Source organism: Coregonus clupeaformis, chromosome 15 (genome assembly GCF_020615455.1).
Source record: "Coregonus clupeaformis isolate EN_2021a chromosome 15, ASM2061545v1, whole genome shotgun sequence".
Lineage (NCBI taxonomy): Eukaryota > Metazoa > Chordata > Actinopteri > Salmoniformes > Salmonidae > Coregonus > Coregonus clupeaformis.
Window position 1 is genome coordinate 64,440,951 of NC_059206.1, and position 25,535 is coordinate 64,466,485.

Sequence of the window (25,535 nt, forward strand, 5' to 3'; positions counted from 1 at the left end):
GCATTTTTTAGATGTAATCAATAGTTTGATTAGATCATGCATATAAATAGATTGTATACATAGTTCGATTAGATTGACCACATCGTTTCATACAAACAATCATCTGATTAGACTGTGTATAGCCAGCCACACTGTTCACATGGACAGAGTACACATGTTAAGCCACTTCTACTAATTGTCCTGTTGGTGTGCCTCTGTATGTGCAAATCTGTGTGTGTGTGTGTGTGTGTGTGTGTGTGTGTGTGTGTGTGTGTGTGTCCAGGTCGTGTGTACGGGGTCCTGGGGAAGAGAGAGGGCCGTGTGTTACAGGAGGAGATGAAGGAGGGGACGGAGATGTTCATCATCAAGGCGGTCCTTCCTGTGGCCGAGAGCTTCGGATTCGCAGACGAGATACGCAAAAGGACCAGTGGATTGGCTAGTCCACAACTGGTCTTCAGCCACTGGGAGGTGAGGCTCACACACATACACCCAGTCATGTGCTTCCTTGTGCAGACACACACGCTCACTCACTCACTCACTCACACACACACACACACACACACACACACACACACACACACACACACATACAAATGCACACACAAACACATGCCAGGCTCACTCCATGCCATCTGGCCAGGTCATCAGTCTGAAAATAGGTGCTTTTATTTTTAGCTCTTAATAATTGAATGGCTTCATAAATAAAGGAATAAAGGAAATCACAATGCTGAAATAGGATCAGTGTTTATTTCACCCTTGTCTCTCTAGAACTCAGTATGGGGTGAATCCTAACTAGTCTCCCATTGACATCAATACATGACTTCTCTGACAATCTCTGGCTCATCCTTATTATACCCCTTTCATATACTGACAAAAATATTCCGTATACCTTCTTGTTTATATCTGAAAGGGGTAAGGGGTAAAAAAAACATGGTATATTAAAACCCACCTCAAAACCTGGTCATGAAACCAGACCCTGTAACTAAAGAACAGGTATCGGATCTGTGAAAATGTATCTCTGTTTGTAGGCAGGTCAATTCATTAGACCTTTTCTGAACTTGTGGACCGTAGACACTGAAACCTCAAACAACTGTCTTTTCTATGTCTGCATCCAAAATGGCACCCTATTTCCTATATAGAGCACTAGTTTTGACTCGGACACCCTATTTCCTATATAGAGCACTAGTTTTGACCCGGGCACCCTATTTCCTATATAGAGTACTAGTTTTGACCCGGGCACCCTATTTCCTATATAGAGCACTAGTTTTGACTCGGGCACCCTATTTCCTATATAGAGCACTAGTTTTGACTCGGGCACCCTATTTCCTATATAGAGCACTAGTTTTGACTCGGGCACCCTATTTCCTATATAGAGTACTAGTTTTGACCCGAGTACCCTATTCCCAATATAGTACACTACTTTTGACCTGGTAACCCTATTCCCTAATCCCTATATAGAGCACTACTTTCGACCAGAGCCCTTGCTAAAAGTACTGCACTATATAGGAAATGGGGTTCAATTTGGGAGGCCTGACTCTGAGGTGCCTTACAATAAATGACTGAACTGGCATGGATGTTTTTAGCACCCATGTTAATATTTTTATGCAAATATCTGTGTCTTCAGTTATGTGTGAGCTCTTTGGCCACACACACCAGTGGTGTGTTTGACGTCGTAATGAGAATGCATTAGCTGAAAAGAACCCCATACCTACTGTACAAACTGGTGGTGGATCTAAGATATTATGGGGCTATTCTGCTTCTACTAGTCCTGGGGCACTTGTTAAGGTCAACGGCGTCATGAACTTTACCCAGTACCAGGACATTTTGGCCCAAAATCTGGTTGCCTCTGCCAGGAGGCTGAAACTTGGCCGCAAGTGAATCTTCCAGTAAGACAATAACCCCAAGCACACATCAAAATCAACATTTTGCAATGGCCATCAGTCTCCGGACTTGAAACCCATTGAAAACCAGTGGTTTGAATTGACGAGGGCAGTCCATAAGCGCAGACAATGGTTATGAAGGATCTGGAAGGATTCTGTATGAAGGAATGGTCTTAGATCCCTCCCAATGTATTCTCTAACTCATAAAACATTTTAGAAAAAGGCTCAGTGCCATTATCCTCACAAGGTGAGGTTTTGAAAACAGGGTCTCTTTATCTGAGCAGTTGTATTAGTATAAAATAATATAATTTCCCAATTATATTTTTGCAGAAAAAAGCCAAGGGATGGGTTTCTCAATACCTTCAAAAATATTTATTTGAAGTTTTTCAATACATTTTAATATTTATAGCTACTTTGTAAGTTATTACCTGCAGTCAACTTGTTCAATATGTTAGGAGATAAAGCAGATTGCGTTCTTCATTTCACCTGTCACATTATTTTACATGATGAAGGTTACCATAGTTCCCAGAACAGTTGAGCCAGTCACGTGTTCATTGTAAAGAGCACAACAAGAGAAAGTGGAGCTGGTGAGTCCATAGCGTTCTATCGACAAGTCTCTGTTGTACGGCGCACGAGGTGATGAAGTTACACATGTATGCAATCCCTACTAAATGTTTGACATCAGATATCTTATAAATGCTTTCTGCTGTGTTTTAAAAGTCAAAAAGCTCGGTTATCTGTACAGCTGCCATTGTTTCCTACTAGCATTTTTTTCCTCCTCCATTCTTCTCCACTCTGCTCCGTGTACACATTTTGTTCATTTTCACAATTTCTCTTGTTCACTTACGCTTGTAAATGTCCACATTCATCGAAAATGACATTCGGTAACTAGCTATGCATGTATAACTTTATGAGCTGGATTTGCCTATATTTGCAATTAGTTCGTTCGTTTTCGCTCGTTAGCATTTAGCTAACAGAGTGTATGTGATTTCGCTATTACTTGTGCTAAGTTTGTTAGCATTCCGGTAATAGAGGCCCAATGGGCTTTTTCTTCTCTTTGCGCCCCCTTGTGTGCTATGCCGGTAATACCGTAAATCCCAGGATGGCAGAAGAACAGTATGACATTTTGAAAATCTGGATACCTCCCAAGCCTAATACAATGTACTGTGTAGCTCAGTATTTTTATAATTTGTTTTATACAGTCATGTTTGCTCATCTTTATCAAGGGGGGGCAATAATTTCAGACCCCTTCGGAAAGTATTCAGACCCCTTGACTTTTTCCACATTTTGTTACTTTACAGCCTTATTCTAAAATGGATTACATAAAAATATTTTCTCAGCAATCTACACACAATACCTCATAATAACGAAGCAAAAACTGCTTTTTAGACATTTTTGCAAATTTATTAAAAACAAAAAACAGATACCTTATTTACATAAGTATTCAGACCCTTTGCTATGAGACTAGAAATTGAGCTCAGGTGCATCCAGTTCCATTGATCATCCTTGAGATGTTTCTGCAACTTGATTGGAGTCCACCTGTGGTAAATTAAATTGATTGGACATGATTTGGAAAGGCACACACCTGTCTAAATAAGGTCACACAGTTGACAGTGCATGTCAGAGCATAAACCAAGCCATGAGGTCGAAGGAATTGTCCGTAGAGCTCAGTGACAGGATTGTGTCCAGGCACAGATCTGGGGAAGGGTACCAAAAAATGTCTGCAGCATTGAAGGTCCCCAAGAACACTGTGGGCTCCATCATTCTTAAATGGAAGAGTTTGGAACCACCAAGACTCTTCCTAGAGCTGGCCGCCCGGCCAAACTGTGCAATCGGGGGAGAAGGGCCTTGGTCAGGGACGTGACCAAGAACCCAAATGGTTATTCTGACAGAGCTCTAGAGTGCCTCTGTGGAGATGGGAGAACCTTCCAGAAGGACAACCATCTCTGCAGCACTCCACCAATTAGGCCTTTATGGTAGAGTGGCCAGACGGAAGCCACTCCTCAGTAAAAGGCACATGACAGCCCGCTTGGAGTTTGCCAAAAGGCACCTAAAGACTCTCAGACCATGAGAAACAAGATTCTCTGGTCTGATGAAACCAAGATTGAACTCTTTGGCCTGAATGCCAAGCGTCACATCTGGAGGAAACCTGGGACCATCCCTACACTGAAGCATGGTGGGGGCAGCATCATGCTCTGGGGATGTTTTTCAGCGGCAGGGACTGGGAGACTAGTCAGGATCGAGGGAAAGATGAACGGAGAAAAGTACAGAGAGATCCTTGATGAAAACCTGCTCCAGAGCGCTCAGGACCTCAGTTCACCTTCCAACAGGACAACGACCCTAAGCACACAGCCAAGACAACGCAGGAGTGGCTTCGGGACAAGTCTCTGAATGTCCTTGAGTGGCCCAGCCAGTCCGGACTTGAACCTGATAGAACATCTATGGAGAGACCTGAAAATAGCTGTGCAGCAACGCTCCCCATCCAACCTGACAGAGCTTGAGAGGATCTGCAGAGAAGAATGGGGGAAACTCCCCAAATACAGGTGTGCCACACTTGTAGCGTCATACCCAAGAAGACTCGAGGCTGTAATCGCTGCCAAAGGTGCTTCAACAAACTACTGAGTAAAGGGTCTGAATACTTATGTAAATGATATTTCCGTTTTATTAAAGATTTTGTATTGGCAAACATTTCTAAAAACCTGTTTTTGCTTTGTCATTATGGGGTATTGAGTGTAGATTGATGAGGGGGGGGACAATTTAATTCATTTTATAATAAGGCTGTAACCTAACAAAATGTGGAAAAAGTCAAGGGGTCTGAATACTTTCCGAAGGAACTGTATGTGATGTGTATTATGTGCTTCTTCTTTTGTGTGTGTGTGTGTGTGTGTGTGTGTGTGTGTGTGTGTGTGTGTGTGCGCGCGTCTGCCTGCCCGCCTGTCTGTCTGGGGGTTTAAGTGGTTATTGTTCCAGGTCAGCTAATTTAATTGGCCAAGAGCGCTGGCCGTTGTTAATGAGCGTGTGCAGCCTGGTGACACACACACACAGGCCTAGTGGACAGCTTTACGGTCTGACCTGATGTCACACTGCATGAATCGCCAAGCAGAAGAGACACCACACACACAGGCCTAGTAGACAGCTTTACGGTCTGACCTGATGTCACACTGCATGAATCGCCAAGCAGAAGAGACACTACTTTTATTATGTATTCTATAATATATATACAGTACCAGTCAAAAGTTTAGACACACCTCAAGGGTTTTTCTTTAATTTTACTATTTTCTACATTGTAGAATAATAGTGAAGACATCAAAACTATGAAATAACACATATGGAATCATGTAGTAACCAAAAAAGTGTTCAACAAATCAAAATATATTTTAGATTCTTCAAAGTAGCCACCCTTTGCCTTGATGCCAGCTTTGCATTCTCTCAACAAGCTTCATGAGGTAGTCACCTGGAATGCTTTTCCAACAGTCTTGAAGGAGTTCCTACATATGCTGAGCACTTGTTGGCTGCTTTTCCTTCACTCTGCGGTCCAACTCATCCCAAACCATCTCAATTGGGTTGAGGTCGGGGGATTGTGGAGGCCAGGTCATCTGATGCAGCACTCCATCACTCTCCTTCTAGTTCAAATAGCCCTTACACAGCCTGGAGGTGTGTTTTGGGTCATTGTCCTGTTGAAAAACAAATGATAGTCCCACTAAGTGCAAACCAGATGGGATGGTGTATCGCTGCAGAATGCTGTGGTAGCCATGCTGGTTAAGTGTGCCTTGAATTCTGAATAAAACACTGACAGTGTCACCAGCAAAGCACCATCACACCTCCTCCTCCATGCGTCACGGTGGGAACCACACATGCGGAGATCATCCGTTCACCTACTCTGCGTCTCACAAAGACACGGCAGTTGGAACCAAGAATCTCAAATTTGGACTCATCAGACCACATGACAGATTTCCACCGGTCTAATGTCGATTGCTCGTGTTTCTTGGCCCAAGCAAGTCTCTTCTTCTTATTGGTGTGCTTTAGTAGTGGTTTCTTTGCAGCAATTCGACCATGAAGGCCTGATTCACACAGTCTCCTCTGAACAGTTGATGTTGAGATGTGTCTGTTACTTGAACTCTGTGAGGTGCAATCTGAGGTGCAGTTAATTGCCCATTTCTGAGGCTGATAACTCTAATGAACTTATCCTCTGCAGCACAGGTAACTCTGGGTCTTCCTTTCCTGTGGCGGTCCTCATGAGAGCCAGTTTCATCATAGCGCTTGATGGTTTTTGGGACTGCACTTGAAGAAACGTTCAAAGTTCTTGAAATTTTCCGGATTGACTGACCTTCATGTCTTAAATTAATGATGGACTGTAATTTCTCTTTGCTTATGTGAGCTGTTCTTGCCATAATATGGACTTGGTCTTTTACCAAATAGGGCTATCTTCTGTATACCTTGTCACAACACAACTGATTGGCTCAAACGCATTAAGAAGGAAAGAAATTCCACAAATTAACTTTTAATAAGGCACACCTGTTAATTGAAATACATTCCAGGTGACTACCTCATGAAGTTGGTTGAGAGAATGCCATCAAGGCAAAGGGTGGCTACTTTGAAGAATCTAAAATCTAAAATATATTTTTATTTGTTTAACACTTTTTTGGTTACTTCATGATTCCATATGTGTTATTTCATCATTTTGATGCCTTGGGTATTGTTCTACAATGTAGAAAATAGTAAAAATAAAGAAAAACCCTGGAATGAGTAGGTGTGTCCAAACTTTTGACTGGTACTGTATATGTATGTATGTATGTATGTATGTGCAGTGGGGAGAACAAGTATTTGATACACTGCCGATTTTGCAAGTTTTCCTACTTACAAAGCATGTAGAGAATCTGTAATTTTTATCATAGGTACACTTCAACTGTGAGAGACGGAATCTAAAACAAAAATCCAGAAAATAACATTGTATGATTTTTAAGTAATTAATTTGCATTTTATTGCATGACATAAGTATTTGATACATCAGAAAAGCAGAACTTAATATTTGGTACTTTGTTTGCAATTACAGAGATCATACGTTTCCTGTAGGTCTTGACCAGGTTTGCACACACTGCAGCAGGGATTTTGGCCCACTCCTCCATACAGACCTTCTCCAGATCCTTCAGGTTTCGGGGCTGTCACTGGGCAATACAGACTTTCAGCTTCCTCCAAAGATTTTCTATTGTGTTCAGGTCTGGAGACTGGCTAGGCCACGCCAGGACCTTGAGATGCTTCTTACGGAGCCACTCCTTAGTTGCCCTGGCTGTGTGTTTCGGGTCGTTGTCATGCTGGAAGACCCAGCCACGACCCATCTTCAATGCTCTTACTGAGGGAAGGAGGTTGTTGGCCAAGATCTCGCGATACATGGCCCCATCCATCCTCCCCTCAATACGGTGCAGTCGTCCTGTCCCCTTTGCAGAAAAGCATCCCCAAAGAATGATGTTTCCACCTCCATGCTTCACGGTTGGGATGGTGTTCTTGGGGTTGTACTCATCCTTCTTCTTCCTCCAAACACAGCGAGTGGAGTTTAGACCAAAAAGCTATATTTTTGTCTCATCAGACCACATGACTTTCTCCCATTCCTCCTCTGGATCATCCAGATGGTCATTGGCAAACTTCAGACGGGCCTGGACATGCGCTGGCTTGAGCAGGGGGACCTTGCGTGTGCTGCAGGATTTTAATCCATGACGGCGTAGTGTGTTACTAATGGTTTTCTTTGAGACTGTGGTCCCAGCTCTCTTCAGGTCATTGACCAGGTCCTGCCGTGTAGTTCTGGGCTGATCCCTCACCTTCCTCATGATCATTGATGCCCCACGAGGTGAGATCTTGCATGGAGCCCCAGACCGAGGGTGATTGACCGTCATCTTGAACTTCTTCCATTTTCTAATAATTGCGCCAATAGTTGTTGCCTTCTCACCAAGCTGCTTGCCTATTGTCCTGTAGCCCATCCCAGCCTTGTGCAGGTCTACAATTTTATCCCTGATGTCCTTACACAGCTCTCTGGTCTTGGCCATTGTGGAGAGGTTGGAGTCTGTTTGATTGAGTGTGTGGACAGGTGTATTTTATACAAGTAACGAGTTCAAACAGGTGCAGTTAATACAGGTAATGAGTGGAGAACAGGAGGGCTTCTTAAAGAAAAACGAACAGGTCTGTGAGAGCCGGAATTCTTACTGGTTGGTAGGTGATCAAATACTTATGTCATGCAATAAAATGCAAATTAATTACTTAAAAATCATACAATGTGATTTTCTGGATTTTTGTTTTAGATTCAGTCTCTCACAGTTGAAGTGTACCTATGATAAAAATTACAGACCTCTACATGCTTTGTAAGTAGGAAAACCTGCAAAATCGGCAGTGCATCAAATACTTGTTCTCCCCACTGTATGTGTGTGTGTGTGTGTGTATATACAGTTGAAGTCGGAGGTTTACATACACCTTAGCCAAATACATTTAAACTCAGTTTTTTACAATTCTTGACATTTCATCCTAGTAAAAATTGCCTGTCTTAGGTCAGTTAGGATCAGCACTTTATTTTAAGAATGTGAAATGTGAGAATAATAGTAGAGAGAATTATTTCTTTCAGCTTTTATTTCTTTCATCACATTCCCAGTGGGTCAGAAGTTTACATACACTCAATTAGTATTTGGTAGCATTGCCTTTAAATTGTTTAACTTGGGTCAAACGTTTCGGGTAGCCTTCCTTGGGGTCATTGTCCATTTGGAAGACCCATTTGCGACCAAGCTTTAACTTCCTGACTGATGTCTTGAGATTTTGCTTCAATATATCCACATAATTTTCCTTCCTCATGATGCCATCTATTTTGTGAAGTGCAGCAGTACCTCCTGCAGCAAAGCACCCCCAGAGCATGATGCTGCCACCCCCGTGCTTCACGGTTGGGATGGTGTTCTTCGACTTGCAAGCTACCCCCTTTTCCTCCAAACATAACGATGGTCATTATGGCCAAACAGTTCTATTTTTGTTTCATCAGTCCAGAGGACATTTCTCCAAAAAGTATGATCTTTGTCCCCATGTGCAGTTGCAAACCGTAGTCTGGCTTTTTTTATGGCGGTTTTGGAGCAGTAGCTTCTTCCTTGCTGAGCGGCCTTTCAGGTTATGTCGATATAGGACTCATTTTACTGGATATAGATACTTTTGTACCTGTTTCCTCCAGCATCTTCACAAGGTCCTTTGCTGTTGTTCTGGGATTGATTTGCACTTTTCGCACCAAAGTACGTTTATCTCTAGGAGACAGAACGCGTCTCCTTCCTGAGCGGTATGACGGCTGCATGGTCCCATGGTGTTTATACACTGCTCCAAAAAAATGAAGGGAACACTAAAATAACACATCCTAGATCTGAATGAATGAAATAATCTTATTAAATACTTTTTTCTTTACATAGTTGAATGTGCTGACAACAAAATCACACAAAAATGATCAATGGAAATCAAATTTGTCAACCCATGGAGGTCTGGATTTGGAGTCACACTCAAAATTTAAGTGGAAAACCGACATCTTGGGACAGGCGTGATCCAACTTGATGTAGATGTGCTAATTGATCAGTGAACAATGGAGACACGTGGAGACATGATGTCTCAGTATAGTAACTAAGATAACAATGGGGTGTGTAATCAGTAATCAGTAGTGTAAGTGAGTGTTTGCTTGCATAAATGTAATATAGAAAAGTGTTGATAAGTGCCAAAGCAAACAACCCAAAAAAAGGCCACAAAAAATATCACAACCAAAATCAAAGTATCTGCCTGGAGAGAGTCTCTTCAATGACTGTGGAAGAGTTCCATTTATGCTGGGACACACCCGGCCAAGGTGTTTCCCATGTAGCTGACGACCCTCCCAACTCCGCCCACCGGCATCCTAATAAGGAAACAAGAGCAAAGAGAGAATACGGCAGACAGAGTGGGAGGGTCGTCACACCCCCCCATAAGACCGGGGACCAACAAGGACCCCGGACCAACGTACCAGCCCCTGCGTCCCAAACCGACAATTTGTACATGTTCACCACTCCACTTGCCCCACCCATCATCCTCCTCTCCAGACCTCAGCAACCTTTACACAGGAAGCAACCTTTAAGAGGAAAGAAAAACACAAGACTAGGAGGGGACAAACAGGAAAGATAGAACATGACAAAATCAAACACTGGTCGGTCACATCAATATTCATGAACAGGGCGCACGAGAGAGCGCATCAGCAATCACGTTATCAGTCCCCGGATGTGCCGCACATCTAGATGGAAAGATTGTAAAAATAAACACCATCTCATTATCCTCTGATTAGGACACCTCATGGACCTCAAAAATGTGAGAGGGTTATGGTCGGTGTAGACCACAATAGGTACTACACCCGACCCAACATAGACTTCAAAGTGTTGTAGCGCCCATATAAGTGCTAATGCTTCTTTTTCAATGACCGAATAGTTCAACTGATAATGGTTAAACTTTTTGGAAAAGAAACTAACAGGCCTCTCAACCCCAGCCACATCTGCTTGCAGCAACACTGCACCCGCCCCCACATGACTAGCATCCACCTGCAAGGTAAATGACAAATCCACACGAGGAGCAGCCAGTACCGGAGTTGAAGTAAGCAACCTCTTTGCATCTTCGAAAGCCTGTTGACAATGAGAAGACCATACGTACACAGCCTTAGCTTTCAGCAAATCTGTCAAGGGAGCGACCACAGTAGAGAAGTTCCTACAAAAACCACGATAATACCCAATCATTCCCAAGAAACGCATCAGTTCCTTTTTAGTAGTTGGTAGTGGAAAAGCATCAATAGCTACCACTTTAGCCCGAACAGGACGCACTTCACCCTGCCCAACCACCTTTCCAAGGTATGTAACAGTCGCCTGAGCAAACTCACATTTAGCCAAATTTATCGTGAGACGACCCGCAGCCAGACGTTCGAACAAGGCTTGAATACGGGACAGATGTTCCTCCCAAGTATCTGCATATATCACTACATCGTCCAGATAAACAGCGCACCCGGCCAGACCAGAGACAACCCTGTTCATAAGTCGCTGAAAAGTTGCAGGCGCATTACGCAGCCCGAAACTCATAACCGAATACGAGTACAGACCAAAAGGTGTAATAAAGGCAGAGATTTCACGTGCCCTACTCGTCAGTGGCACCTGCCAATAGCCCTTTAACAGGTCAAATTTGCTCACAAACTTAGCTGCGCCGACTTGATCAACGCAGTCCTCCATCCGAGGAAGAGGAAATGAATCCGGCTTAGTGACATCGTTTACCTTACGGTAGTCCGTACAAAATCTGTTTGTTCCATCCGATTTACTGACCAAGATACAGGGAGAAGCCCAACTGGAGAAAGAAGGCTCTGCTATTTTACTCTCCAGCATGTACCTGACCTCAGCATCCAGACAACGCAGTTTCTCTGAAGAAACTCTATAGAACCGTTGACGAATGGGGTCAGCATCTCCAATGTCAATATCATGTTCTATTAAGTTTGTACGTGTTGGTGTATCAGAAAACAACCCTGGAAATCTCCGAATCAGACCCACCATCTCTTTCCGCCCATCAACAGGTAGATGAGTAAGAAGACTATCTAAAATCTCCAGTGTCTCTGAATTCTTCAATCTACCCTGCAGTATGCAATCGTCGGGACCAGAAACATCTTCCTGCTCCTGCACAGACCTAGCATGACCAGAATCCAGGGAATAAACAGTATCAGCCAAAAGAACAGCCTTACCGTCCTCTGTAGACTCCCCCTGTTCAGTCTCAGAGGAACGTGCATAATAGGGTTTTAACAAATTTATATGGCACAGTTGGTGTGCTTTCCTCCGTTCTGGAGTGGCAACTAGATAATTTTGCTCAGTGTACTGGCGCACCACTGTATATGGACCTTGAAACTTGGCTTGAAAAGGAGAACCAACAATTGGCAGCAGAGCCAGAACCTGATCACCTGGACTAAAGTGACGAGGCTCAGCTCGCCGATCATATATGCTCTTCATCCTGTCCTGTGAAGATGATAGCTTCTCTTTAGCCATTTCACCAGCGGCATACAAGCGTCGCCGAAAATCACACACATATGATAACAGGGACTGAGGAGGCTCGGGAGACTTCCAGTCATCCTGGAGAACAGATAAAAGCCCACGCACCTTATGTCCAAACACTAGGTCATTTGGGCTAAAACCTGTGCTCTCCTGTGAAACCTCCCTAGCAGCTAACAGTAACCAAGGCAACCCCTCCTCCCAATCCTTATCCATCTCAGTACAATAAGATCTCAACAAAGACTTAAGCGTTTGATGGAAACGTTCCAGTGCTCCTTGACTTTGGGCATGATAAGCGCTAGACAAGTTGTGTTTAATATGGAGTTGTTGGAGAACCTGTCCAAAGAGATTAGAGGTGAAATTAGATCCTTGATCACTTTGAATGACCTTAGGGATTCCAAACAGTGAGAAAAACTGAGTCAAAGCTTTTAACACAGACTTAGTCGTGATAGACCGGAGAGGATAGGCAGCAGGAAACCTAGTGGTCTGACACATCACCGTCAACAAATAATTACTACCCTTTCTGGAACGAGGCAGAGGACCAACACAGTCAATAATCAGATACTCAAAAGGTTTACTGAGTACAGGAATAGGGAACAGTGGTACCGGCTTAATAGCTTGATTAGGTTTACCAGTTAATTGACAGGTGTGACAAGTTTTGATGAAATCAGAAACATCCCTCTTTAATCTTGGCCAAAAAAAATGTCGTAATATGCGATTGTAGGTTTTTCTCACACCCATATGCCCAGCAACGTCGTTGTGAGAAGTTGTCAGCACCAACTCACGAAGCTTAACTGGTACCACAACCTGACTAATCGCCTCCCCCAGAAAACAACTACCATGAGACATCCACTTTCTCATCAGGACCTCCTCTTGGAGAAAATAGCCCTGTGCGACATCTCCCAACTGTTCCACAGACACAATTTGGTCCCGCAACTCTTCTAATGTAGGGTCAGTCCGTTGCGCCTCGATTAAATCGGAGCGGGATACAGATAACGGGATAACAGGGAAAACAGTAACAGACTTCTTTATGGTATTCTCGTTAGCCAGCTCCGTGACCAGGTCGTCCTGTATCATAGAACGCGTCACTGCACACGCAGAAAACACCTCTGGGAAATTCTGCGCACTCTCATCAGGAATCCCTACAATTGACGGCTTAGTGGAAACCACTAAAGATGGAGACATGATAGGCCACACACGCTCCCCAGCCAAGTTATTTCCAAGGATCACGTCAATACCCTCAATAGGCAATGAAGGACGCACCCCCACAACAACCTCACCTTTAACCAGTCCACAATCCAACATCAGTTTATGCAATGGAACTGACAGAGTGTTCAAACCTATTCCCCTAATTAGAACACTATTCCCCGAATCAGTCTCCGCAGAGAAGGGTAACACAGATTCCAACACAAATGATTCAGAGGCACCTGTGTCTCTTAGGATCTTTACTGGCACTAGGTTCTTACTTCCTACCATAGACACAAAACCCTCCGTAACGAAAGGTAAATAGTCGGGATCAATATAACCCTTCACCTGGCTCCGGGCATGAGACAATGCGTCATGAGTGAACTGATGTGGAACAGGCGCGGCTAACGCTGCAGGCCTCGATTTACCATAAGCACCTGTACTGAATTTACCCCTAGACCTAAGAATCGGACATTCATTTTTCCAATGACCTAATTCTTGACAGTAGTGACACTCTTGACCAACGTCAGTTTTACCACGGGTATCAGGCTCAACCCTATTTGAATGAAACTCTGCCCGGGAACCGAAGTATCTCGGCGAGCGAGGCCCAAATCTCTGCGAACGCCCCCCACTCACTCCGAATACGGGGTTCTGCAAAAACATTTTTGTGAGTCAACACATATTCATCTGCCAAAACCGCAGCTTCAGCAACAGTCTTTATTTTTCGTTCGTTAATGTACGTCGCTATACGATCAGGGATTGTGTCCTTAAATTGTTCTAACATAATCAGATCACACAGCCCTTGGAAAGTCATAACTGCAGAGGCAGAACACCAGCGATTGAACTGTGAAGATAATATTCGCGCAAACTCAACATGAGTCTGCTGATCATCCCTTTTTAAAGTTCTAAATCGTTGGCGGTAAGCCTCAGGGACCAATTCGTAACTCTGTAACACAGCCGTTTTAACCTTCTCATAACTAACACTGTCTGCTACGCTAAGAGCTGAATATGCTTCTTGCGCTTTACCAGTCAGCACACACTGCAACATCAAAGTGCGATCAGAATCAGGCCAACTCCTAGCGTCAGCAACACGCTCAAACAACGAAAAGAATGTCTCCGGGTCCTTTTCATTAAACTGGGGCAACAACCGTAAATTCCCTACAACATCAAATGTCTCTGGATTACGACCAAAGAGGAACGACCCCTAGGTAACTCTGGGTCACCTTCCCAGAGCAAACTCTCCCCCTGAGAGCTTTCCTTCCCTAACCAACTCTAGTCGCTCTTGTTGCAGCTTGATTTTAGCACGCTCCATATCCTGTTTAAATTCCAATTCCCTTTCATATTTTACACGATCATGCTCCATTTTAGCTTGTTCATGCTCTAGCTGTAACAGAAGCAGTTCTTTCTGCTGTTCAAAAAGAAGACCACCATGACTAACCGATGGAGCGGTCATTGTAACATATCGGGGAGACAACGTGTCCTCAGCAGAGGCTGCCCCAGTGGTAACCTCCAGAATACCACTCTCCATCAAATTGGCCTTCAATATTAACCTAATAGAATTTTTTTAGGCGTTTATCACTAATTTCAACCTTGTAGTGTTCAGCAACCTTCAACAGCTGTTCTTTAGTACATAATTCTAACAGTTCTTCTGATGGAAAGCGAATGAACTCATCTACATTAGACGCCATAATCAAGAAAAAAATATATATATATAGATCATAATAATCTTGCTCAACCCCTCTGCTGAGCACACCAGACACAAGAGAAATGACAATCACACCGAGCACCACAGAAGAGAGCTGGGATATGGAGCTTCCCCAACCTACAATAACTCAACCCTAGTCTCGCGGTGGGTAATTACGCACTGTAGCCCGCTGGCAAGGAATTAAACCCCCAGCACGCTGGTAGATTTCCCCAAGCCACGGATGTGCCCCCGAGACAACTGCTCAGTCCACTGACACCACACAAAAATAACAAACATTTAACCATGCCCAACGTATCCCAAACAAAACACGTCACTAAGCCTATCAGGGGAAAAAGCTATAGCTCCGGGTAGCAAATGTCACTACCCTACCCAATCTCCCACTGAGGTACACAGCCGATTGTACTCACCTCAGACCGATGTCCCAACAGCGAGTAGAGCAAGAGTTTCCAGGCTGGGCAGGGACTGGAAACTAACCAATGTACTCTCTCCAACGCAGTACAAAACCCAAAGGCAACCAATACTGGCCTATCAAACTCAAACAAACTAACAAAATTTACAAAGAAAAACCCTACAGCATTGGACATTAACTCCACGTTCTCCCAAACACAACCAGTTCAAAATCCCAGACGAGCCCCCACTTGTCACGAACCGGCTCAAGTTCGTAACAAAAAGGGAGACACGTGGAGACAAGGAGTACTCAAAGTATATATTTATTAATTAAAGTAACTAACTGAAATAACAATGGGGTGTGTAATCAGTAATCAGTAGTGTAAGTGAGTGTTTGCTTGCATAAATGTAATATAGAAAAGTGTTGATAAGTGCCAAAGCAAACAACCCAAAAAAAGGCCACAAAAATATCACAACCAAAATCAAAGTATCTGCCTGGAGAGAGTCTCTTCAATGACTGTGGAAGAGTTCCATTTATGCTGGGACACACCCGGCCAAGGTGTTTCCCATGTAGCTGACGACCCTCCCAACTCCGCCCACCGGCATCCTAATAAGGAAACAAGAGCAAAGAGAGAATACGGCAGACAGAGTGGGAGGGTCGTCACATCAGGTCTGGGGAACGGGCGGGCCAGTCCATTGCATCAATGCCTTCCTCTTGCAGGAACTGCTGACACACTCCAGCCACATGAGGTCTAGCATTGTCTTGCATTAGGAGGAACCCAGGGCCAACCGCACCAGCATATGGTCTCACAAGGGATCTGAGGATCTCATCTCGGTACTGTGATGTCACGAGAGGCTACACAGCTTTCAGCGGGATTGCTCAAGTAGTGCAAGGAGACCAGGTTCAACCAAAACAAGGATTTTATTAAAGGTCTTGGGAAACTAACGAAAGTATAACACAATTCTGTTCTCTGGTGGCTCTTTAAGGGTTAACAGTTCAGGGATGTCTCTTTCACATCCAAAATCATAACTCTCCCTCGCTCAAATAACTTTTCCCCAGTCTTACTGTATTCCACGTTGCAGCTAGTGGCCAACCCAGCAAAACGTCCTTCCAAATGTCCCACACGTATTTCCACAGGTGCATATATCCAAAGGTGAGTATTTCCCAAAGGTAAGTATCTCCAAATCCTTATATTCCTCATGGACGTGCAGCACTCTTGTCCTCCAGAGAGCCCAGGTTGGAGACTGTGTCTCTTCACCCCCACACACTCCCTCAGTGTGTCTCTTCCCTTCCCAAACCTTCAGCTCATCAGCTCCTGATTTGTTTCAGCTGCGTGGGAAGATTGGCCATAGAGGGGTGGAGTTCCCGACCATACCAGCAGATGGAGCCATAGCTGTCTGGGTTTGCAGCCATCTCAGGGGATGTAACGTCCCTCCAGGACACAGCCTCTCGTGACATCACACATCCCCCTCCTCGGGACCGACGTCCTCGTCGGGTAAAGGCAGCGAAGAAGGCATCACGCCGGGAGAGGGCGTCCGCATTGCCGTGGTGCTTGCCAGACTGCTCTCTCTTCAACTCCTCCAACTCTAGGACCAGGGACTCAGCCTCCTGTTGTCTCTCCTTGAGTTTCTTACTGAACGCATCAGCCTTGGTTTTAGCAGAGTTTAGCTTCTGTTGAGCAGCTTTCAGTTCCTTCTCTCTCTCTGCCTCCGCATTCTTCATCTTGTTCTCCAACACCTTGTACTTCTCCTCTGCCTTCTTCTGGACCTCCTTACTACTGCGCAGGGTCTCCTCACACTCCTCGATGGTCCTGCGCAGCCTCTCCAGCCCCTCCTGTTGCTTAGGGAAGGAGCTCTGTTGGAGTTTAGCCTGGAGGATATCTAACTCTTCTGTCTTCATGTCTAACTGTTGCTTTAACAAACGATACCTCTCAGCGGTCCCCTTCAGACCAGACAGTTCTTTGTCCAGATTCTGTAGCTCCGTCTCTGTGTCGGTCTGGGCACCTGCCATCCCTATCAGAGCCCGGGCGGGAGTGAGTAACTCGGAGGATTGCACCGGAGCCTTCCCAGGATGAGTCTTGCCTCTCCGTTTCCGAGGTACTCGGGTTATCCTCTCCTGAGACTCTCTCCAGAGTGGGTAAAAGGCTGGGCAGTCTCGTCCAATTAGGACAGGGACGGGGAGGGAATCAACCACCCCCGCCGTCGTGTGTATGGTTCCCCGTGTGCTGGTCATTGTAAGTTCAGTAATGGGGTATTCTCTGGTGTCCCCATGGACACAGGAAACTGGGAGGACTTTCCCGGGGTCAGACACGTTGGGCCCACCAAATCCTTACGCACCAGGGTGGCCCGGCTACCAGAATCCAGTAAGGCCTCCACATCATGGTGATTCACAGTTACCGGGCAGGTGGGGGGGTCGATCTGGGCCGCCATCTACGACTCCCAAGAGCGAGGCAAACGGTGTGTGGGTGCTGAGCTGGAGGACTCCGCAGTGGGCATAGGTTCATCGGCTGGTTTCCCACACTGCCAGGAGATATGTCCCATCTCCCCACACCGGTAACACTGTCGAGTTTCCCCCTCCTGGTGTACTCTTCTTGGACCCGCCTGGTTTCTGGCTCCCCCTGGAGCCGGGATAAGTCCTGACGTGGCTGGGTTCGAGACCTTGGGGTCCTTTGGACGGGTTCTTCCCATTTGTGGTGGGGCCGCACTCCTGGGGTCTTTTCGGGAAGCATTCAGCATCTCCGCTGTGGCCTGGTACTTTTCCACAGCTTCCACGGTCAGATCAGCCGTGGTCAAGGCCTGTTGACTGATGAACCGTTTTGCCTCATAAGGCAGGGCGCGTAGGTAACGATCCACCACAACGGCCTCCACCACCGCCGCTGCTGTATTCCTCTGCGGATCCAGCCATTTCCTTGCGATTCGGACAAGTTCATGCATCTGCGCCCGAGGAGGTTGGTCTGGTTGGAAGGTCCAACTGTGAAAGCGCTGGGCCATACCAAACTTTGTGAGTCCATATCTGCTGAGGATCTCAGACTTCAGGGCATCATAGTCAGTAACCTGGTCAGGGCCCAGGTCCCGGACAGCATTCAGCGCTTCCCCGGTTAGAAAGGGGGCTAACAGACCAACCCACTGTTGCTTGGGCCAGGCTTCCCTAGTGGCCGTGGCCTCAAATGCATGCAGGTATGCCTCAATGTCATCGGTAGCTCCCATCTTAGATATAAAGTCACTTGCCTTTATTGGGCGGGTATTTTGGACCACCCTCTGTCTCTGCAACTGCAATTCCTCTGCCTTCAGAAGGTTGGCTTTCTTTTGCTCCTCCAAGAGAGCCACGTTTGCTTGCATCTGGGCTTGCTGGCCAGCAACAAGGGCTTTCAATATGTCCTCCATTTCAGTCGGCGGGGAGCCTACGGCCAACTTGGAAAACTGGGTGATCAAACCTTCGGTATCCTCCTCTGACATGCACTATTAACGCTTGAGCGTGCCCGTATTCTCCACCATCTGTGATGTCACGAGAGGCTACACAGCTTTCAGCGGGATTGCTCAAGTAGTGCAAGGAGACCAGGTTCAACCAAAACAAGGATTTTATTAAAGGTCTTGGGGAAACTAACGAAAGTATAACACAATTCTGTTCTCTGGTGGCTCTTTAAGGGTTAACAGTTCAGGGATGTCTCTTTCACATCCAAAATCATAACTCTCCCTCGCTCAAATAACTTTTCCCCAGTCTTACTGTATTCCACGTTGCAGCTAGTGGCCAACCCAGCAAAACGTCCTTCCAAATGTCCCACACGTATTTCCACAGGTGCATATATCCAAAGGTGAGTATTTCCCAAAGGTAAGTATCTCCAAATCCTTATATTCCTCATGGACGTGCAGCACTCTTGTCCTCCAGAGAGCCCAGGTTGGAGACTGTGTCTCTTCACCCCCCACACACTCCCTCAGTGTGTCTCTTCCCTTCCCAAACCTTCAGCTCATCAGCTCCTGATTTGTTTCAGCTGCGTGGGAAGATTGGCCATAGAGGGGTGGAGTTCCCGACCATACCAGCAGATGGAGCCATAGCTGTCTGGGTTTGCAGCCATCTCAGGGGGATGTAACGTCCCTCCAGGACACAGCCTCTCGTGACATCACAGTACATAATGGCAGTCAGGCTACCTCTGGCGAGCACATGGAGGGCTGTGCGGCCCCCCAAAGAAATGCCACCCCACACCATGACTGACCCACCGCCAAACCGGTCATGCTGGAGGATGTTGCAGGCAGCAGAACGTTCTCCACGGCGTCTCCAGACTCTGTCACGTCTGTCACATGTGCTCAGTGTGAACCTGCTTTCATCTGTGAAGAGCACAGGGCGCCAGTGGCGAATTTGCCAATCTTGGTGTTCTCTGGCAAATGCCAAACGTCCTGCACGGTGTTGGGCTGTAAGCACAACCCCCACCTGTGGACGTCGGGCCCTCATACCACCCTCATGGAGTCTGTTTCTGACTGTTTGAGCAGACACATGCACATTAGTGGCCTGCTGGAGGTCATTTTGCAGGGCTCTGGCAGTGCTCCTCCTGCTCCTCCTTGCACAAAGGCGGAGGTAGCGGTCCTGCTGCTGGGTTGTTGCCCTCCTCCACGTCTCCTGATGTACTGGCCTCTCTCCTGGTAGCGCCTCCATGCTCTGGACACTACGCTGACAGACACAGCAAACCTTCTTGCCACAGCTCGCATTGATGTGCCATCCTGGATGAGCTGCACTACCTGAGCCACTTGTGTGGGTTGTAGACTCCGTCTCATGCTACCACTAGAGTGAAAGCACCGCCAGCATTCAAAAGTGACCAAAACATCAGCCAGGAAGCATAGGAACTGAGAAGTGGTCTGTGGTCACCACTTGCAAAACCAGTTCTTTATTGGGGGTGTCTTGCTAATTGCCTATAATTTCCACCTGTTGTCTAATCCATTTGCACAACAGCATGTGAAATGTATTGTCAATCAGTGTTGCTTCCTAAGTGGACAGTTTGATTTCACAGAAGTGTGATTGACTTGGAGTTACATTGTGTTGTTTAAGTGTTCCCTTTATTTTTTTGAGCAGTGTACTTGCGTACTATTGTTTGTATAGATGAACGTGGTACCTTCAGGTGTTTGGAAATTGCTCCCAAGGATTAACCAGACTTGTGGCGGTCTATAATTTTTTTTCTGAGGTCTTGGCTGATTTCTTTTGATTTTCCCATGATGTCAAGCAAAGAGGCATTGAGTTTGAAGGTAGGACTTGAAATACATCCACAGGTACACCTCCAATTGACTCAACTGATGTCAATTAGCCTATCAGAAGCTTCTAAAGCCATGACATCATTTTCTGGAATTTTCCAAGCTGTTTAAAGGCACAGTCAACTTAGTGTATGTAAACTTCTGACCCACTGGAATTGTGATACAGTGAATTATAAGTGAAATAATCTGTCTGTAAACAATTGTTGGAAAAATTAATTGTGTCATGCACAAAGTAGATGTCCTAACCGACTTGCCAAAACTATAGTTTGTTAAGTTTTAATGACTCCAACCTAAGTGTATGTAAACTTCTGACTTCAACTGTCTATATGTATTCTATTATTATTAGTATCACTGCATTGTTGGGAAAGAGCTCTCAAGGTAAGAATGGCACTGAACTGTTCTACACCTGTTGTATCCTGTGCACGTGGTGAATAAATGTTGAAACTTGAAACTAGATGCGACACACACTATGCAAATTAATTACAACACACAGCCTGTCAATCAGTATTAGATCCCCCCACATTGTTGTTAGCCTTTTTGTGTGAGCTTCGTTAAAACATGTCTGTCTGGTTTCATTTACGTTACTCTGTCATTATCTGAAGCAGTTAGAGGTTGTTACTCCATAGACAATCATGACCATGCAGGCAGTTACTCCATAGACAATCATGACAACACATATTGTTACTCCATAGACAATCATGACAACACAGATAATTACGCCATAGACAATCATGACAACATGGATAGTTACTCCATAGACAATCATGACAACACAGATTGTTACTCCATAGACAATCATGACAACATAGATAGCTACTCCATAGACAATCATGACAACATGGATAGTTACTCCATAGACAATCATGACAACACAGATTGTTACTCCATAGACAATCATGACAACACAGATTGTTACTCCATAGACAATCATGACAACATAGATAGCTACTCCATAGCCAATCATGACAACATGGATAGTTACTCCATAGACAATCATGACAACACAGATTGTTACTCCATAGACAATCATGACAACACAGATTGCTACTCCATAGACAATCATGACAACATAGATAGCTACTCCATAGACAGTGACAATGTGGTTTTAGTAGACTCCACCTTGCTTCTATCGAATCTATTCTATACATCTAGTCTATTTAAATTAGATGCGAGCTAATGTTAGCATTTAGTTGCTCATTGATTTGCTATGGACTTCATATTTATTTAACATATGAATAGCGTTTAGTGACAGAGGGAGAGCTCTTCTGTGAGTGTTGTATTGTTGTGTTAGCAGCTATGTGTGTAATGTTATGGACTTACATTAGATTAGCATGAGAAAGAGGTATTGTGACAAGGACAGAACTTTTGTGCCTCCCATTGTGTTGTAGTTCAGGGACTAGCATCTGCTGTAAGGCTGTGTGTGTGTGTGTGTGTGTGTGTGTGTGTGTGTGTGTGTGTGTGTGTGTGTGTGTGTGTGTGTTCATTCAGACTAATGTAGGTGAGGCCCAATGACACGCTTCATGGAGCGCAGTGACAAAAGTTCTCTCTCTCACTCACTCACTCACTCTCACACACACACACACACAGCAGTGAGACAAAGGCTCCTGTAAAGATAAGTAACCGAAGCCATGCACACAACAGGGGCCGCAGAGAGGAGATTAAATCAAAGACCTGTGTGTGTCTTTGCTTGTGTGTGTCGGCCCCCCTGTTGGTACATTCCCCCCGTTACAGTTAGAGCTGAGCACCCGCCACTCTAACCCTGCACACGTACACACACAATGAAACACACACCCATTCGCCCTACTGGACCCAATTGTGCCGAGATATATGTTACTCACGTGGTTCCCCTGTGTGTGTGTGTGTGTGTGTGTGTGTGTGTGTGTGTGCGTGCCACCTCATAATCTGTCTGGTGTTGTTCCTCCTTTCTCCCATCTGTTGCCTGCAACCAGAGTCTGTCGCTCGGGGCCCCTAACGGCCAGGTGCAGGGGCCCGCGTACACACTGGTACAGTAATTGTGGCATTGTGTGTGTGTGAAGCAGCAGAAGGCATTGCCTCATCTCCACAGCAGGTTGCACATAGCCGGGCCCTCACCACACACACACACACACACAGTCTCTCTCCCCTAGAACACAGTGACACAGTGTTGAACTGGATGTCAGTGTGACTGACTGCTTTGGAAGAACACATGTATCTCTATAACCCCCCCTATTGTCAGAGCCTGATGGAGGGAGGGAGAGAGAGGGGGGAGGTAGAGGTAGAGAGAGGCAGGGAGAGAGAGGGAGGTAGAGAGAGGGAGGTAGCGCGTGGGAGGTAGCGCGTGGGAGGTAGCGCGTGGGAGGTAGCGCGTGGGAGGTAGAGCAAGGGAGGTAGAGCGAGGGAGAGAGAGAGAGAGGGAGAGGGAGAGAGACCGGGACAGGGAGAAGCTGAGTTGGATAACAGTATTCATGATCCCTTCCTTGTCTGCCACCACTGCTGAGCAAAGCTTAGCCAAGACAGGGTTCTTTCTCGTGTGGAGTAGATACCATTGTCCGCTCCATGCATTACATCTAAGTTAATATTTCTGGATTTATGGGTCAGGGCCCGTATCCACAAGGTGTCTCAGATTAGGAGTGCTGATCTAGGATCTGTTTAGCCTTTTCAGTCAGAATGAATAAGATGATATGGACAGGGATGACCAGACCTGACTCTGAGATGTTTTGGGGATACAGGCCCTGATCTTTGTATCTATAGGCCATTTTATTAAGCATTATCCTGGTCAGTGGTGTACTTCAAACTAAATCTCTGTCTTTAAGTACTTCAAACTAAATCTGTCTTTATGTACTTCAAACTAAATCTCTGTCTTTATGTACTTCAAACGAAATCTCTCTCTTTATGTACTTCAAACGAAATCTCTCTCTTTATGTACTTCAAACTAAATCTCTGTCTTTATGTACTTCAAACTAAATCTGTCTTTATGTACTTCAAACTAAATCTCTGTCTTTATGTACTTCAAACTAAATCTCTGTCTCTGTCTCTCTCTGTCTCTGTATCAAGGTGATCTCCAGTGATCCGTCCTGGGTTCCTACCACAGAAGAGGAGTACCTCCACTTTGGAGAGAAGGCCGATTCGGCCAATCAGGCTCTGAAATACATGAACGCTGTTCGCCGGCGCAAAGGACTGTACGTGGAGGAGAAGATAGTGGAGCACGGCGAGAAACAGAGAACACTTAGCAAGAACAAATAGGCCTGTGAGTTTCCTGACTGACTCCTACCAGCACACACCCAAGACAGACACCATAAAGAGCATCCCGTGGATACTGTCCCCCATCATTACCCCCTCTGTCACTCAAAATGAACCATTGATACGTTTACATTATGGAGTAGTTTCCCTGAAAATCTCCTTAGAAAAATATTTTTAGTCCAGGAATAGGCTTAATATGTGTCTGGGAAACCGGCCCTATGGGTTTTAATAGCTGCACATGCAGCTGTGTCTTTACCCGGGAGAATCCCTTTCAGCTATGCATAATTGACGAGTGTTCCCGTCCAAATCCAGTTTTGCTGTTAAGTGAAGTGGCTTGAATTAATTTCTGCTCTCAACCTAATTGAATTGCAGTACCCAGCCCCCTGAAGAGCGGCATTTAATTTGGAAAAACACAAATATGATGTAAAGTGGGATTGTACGTTTTTAAATTATTTGGGGACCGCGCTAGCGAGCTATAGCCTTGTTGATATGCTATGTTTAGAGCTCTGGGTAAGGCATATGTGTACAAGACATAAACCAAAATGTACAGTATTTACCAGAAAGCAATAAATAAATTAAATTGTGTCTTTTTTTTTTTATTAATCGGGAGTGATGTGTGTGGGTCATTTCTGAGATGCGATGGCATTTAGGCATGGCATTTTAGAAAATAATTACTTAATTTTTATAGATTATTAAAAAATATAGATATTTGGGTACCTCTTCCCATTCTAAATCAAATAATATGGCAGCTTAATGACTAATTAATTGTTACCATTATGATCACATGCCACCAGTAGGAGAAGCAACACCAAGGACGGTAACATCAATGACACATTTGAGGTAATTGAGAATTTTATTAGATGGGGCCACAGATTTTCATGAACCCTTTTAAAATAATTTGCTAAAGCGATATAATTAATCATTTTTCTCACAATTTCCCTTCATTTAAATTGAGTAACACCAAGAACACTTTTTATTCAGACACACCAAATTATTAATGGAATCCTCAAGTGTATGATTTTGCAGATTAGAGGCTGTGTGTGTGTTCTCCTAGGAAAATTCTGAGACAGTTTGCCATCATTTTTACATTTTAGTAATTTAGCAGACGCTCTTATGCAGAGCCACTTACAGTTAGTGAGTGCATACATATTTATTATTTTCATACTGGCCCTCCATGGGAATCGAACCCACAACCCTGGCGTTGCAAGCGCCATGCTCTACCATCTGAGCTACACGGGACCATCACTGGGAAACTCCTTGCACTTCAATCCATGTACTAGAACTGCTCTACAAGTTCTCCCTCTTCATTCCCCCTTCTATGTCTCCACTCCTCTCAAAGACTTGTTCCCATTGTGCTGTCTGACCCCCATCCGCTCCTTCACCCCCCCCTCCTCATCTCCCCTTTTCCTCCAATCCCCACTCCTTCCCCTCCCCCACTCCTTCCCCTCTCCTCTCCCCCACTCCTTCCCCTCTCCCCCCCCACTCCTTCCCCTCTCCCTCCCCCACTCCTTCCCTCTCCCTCCCCACTCCTTCCCCTCTCCCTCCCCACTCCTTCCCCTCTCCCCAGGCCTGAGGAAGAAAGATCTCGACCAAGAAAACAAAGAATATCAACGGTCATTGAGGTGTGCGCACGCGCACGTGTAAAGTAACATGAGACCGCACAAAAGAGTTAAAACACACTGGCCCATGGCTGAGCTTGATTGATAATGGGTTGAATGATTGTGAGCTAGTATGTCCATCTATTGGTCGTTACACCAGGTAAGGGCTTCCTGAGGTGAAAAGGCCATTTGAGATTCAAATTGGCACGGGATACATCTCAATAGTCTAAAGTGGCCTCCTCTCCTTGTTCCCTCCTTCATCTGCACTGTTCAGCAAATTGGCCAAAGCAATATGGAAGATGCC

General features: G+C 45.2%; 1 protein-coding gene across 2 annotated transcripts in view; it reads left to right on the forward strand.

Annotated features, from left to right (window-relative positions):
• The window catches only part of efl1 (elongation factor like GTPase 1), a 116,409-nt gene extending 92,191 nt beyond the window's left edge, over positions 1 to 24,218 (forward strand). For both annotated transcript variants that reach the window (XM_045225282.1, XM_041899147.2), the window contains exons 22-23: positions 263 to 447; positions 23,448 to 24,218. In XM_045225282.1, the coding sequence (XP_045081217.1) occupies positions 263 to 447; positions 23,448 to 23,636 (374 nt within the window). In that variant the 3' untranslated portion in view covers positions 23,637 to 24,218. The remainder of the gene's footprint in view (positions 1 to 262; positions 448 to 23,447) is intronic.
• The last annotated feature ends 1,317 nt before the right edge of the window (positions 24,219 to 25,535 follow it).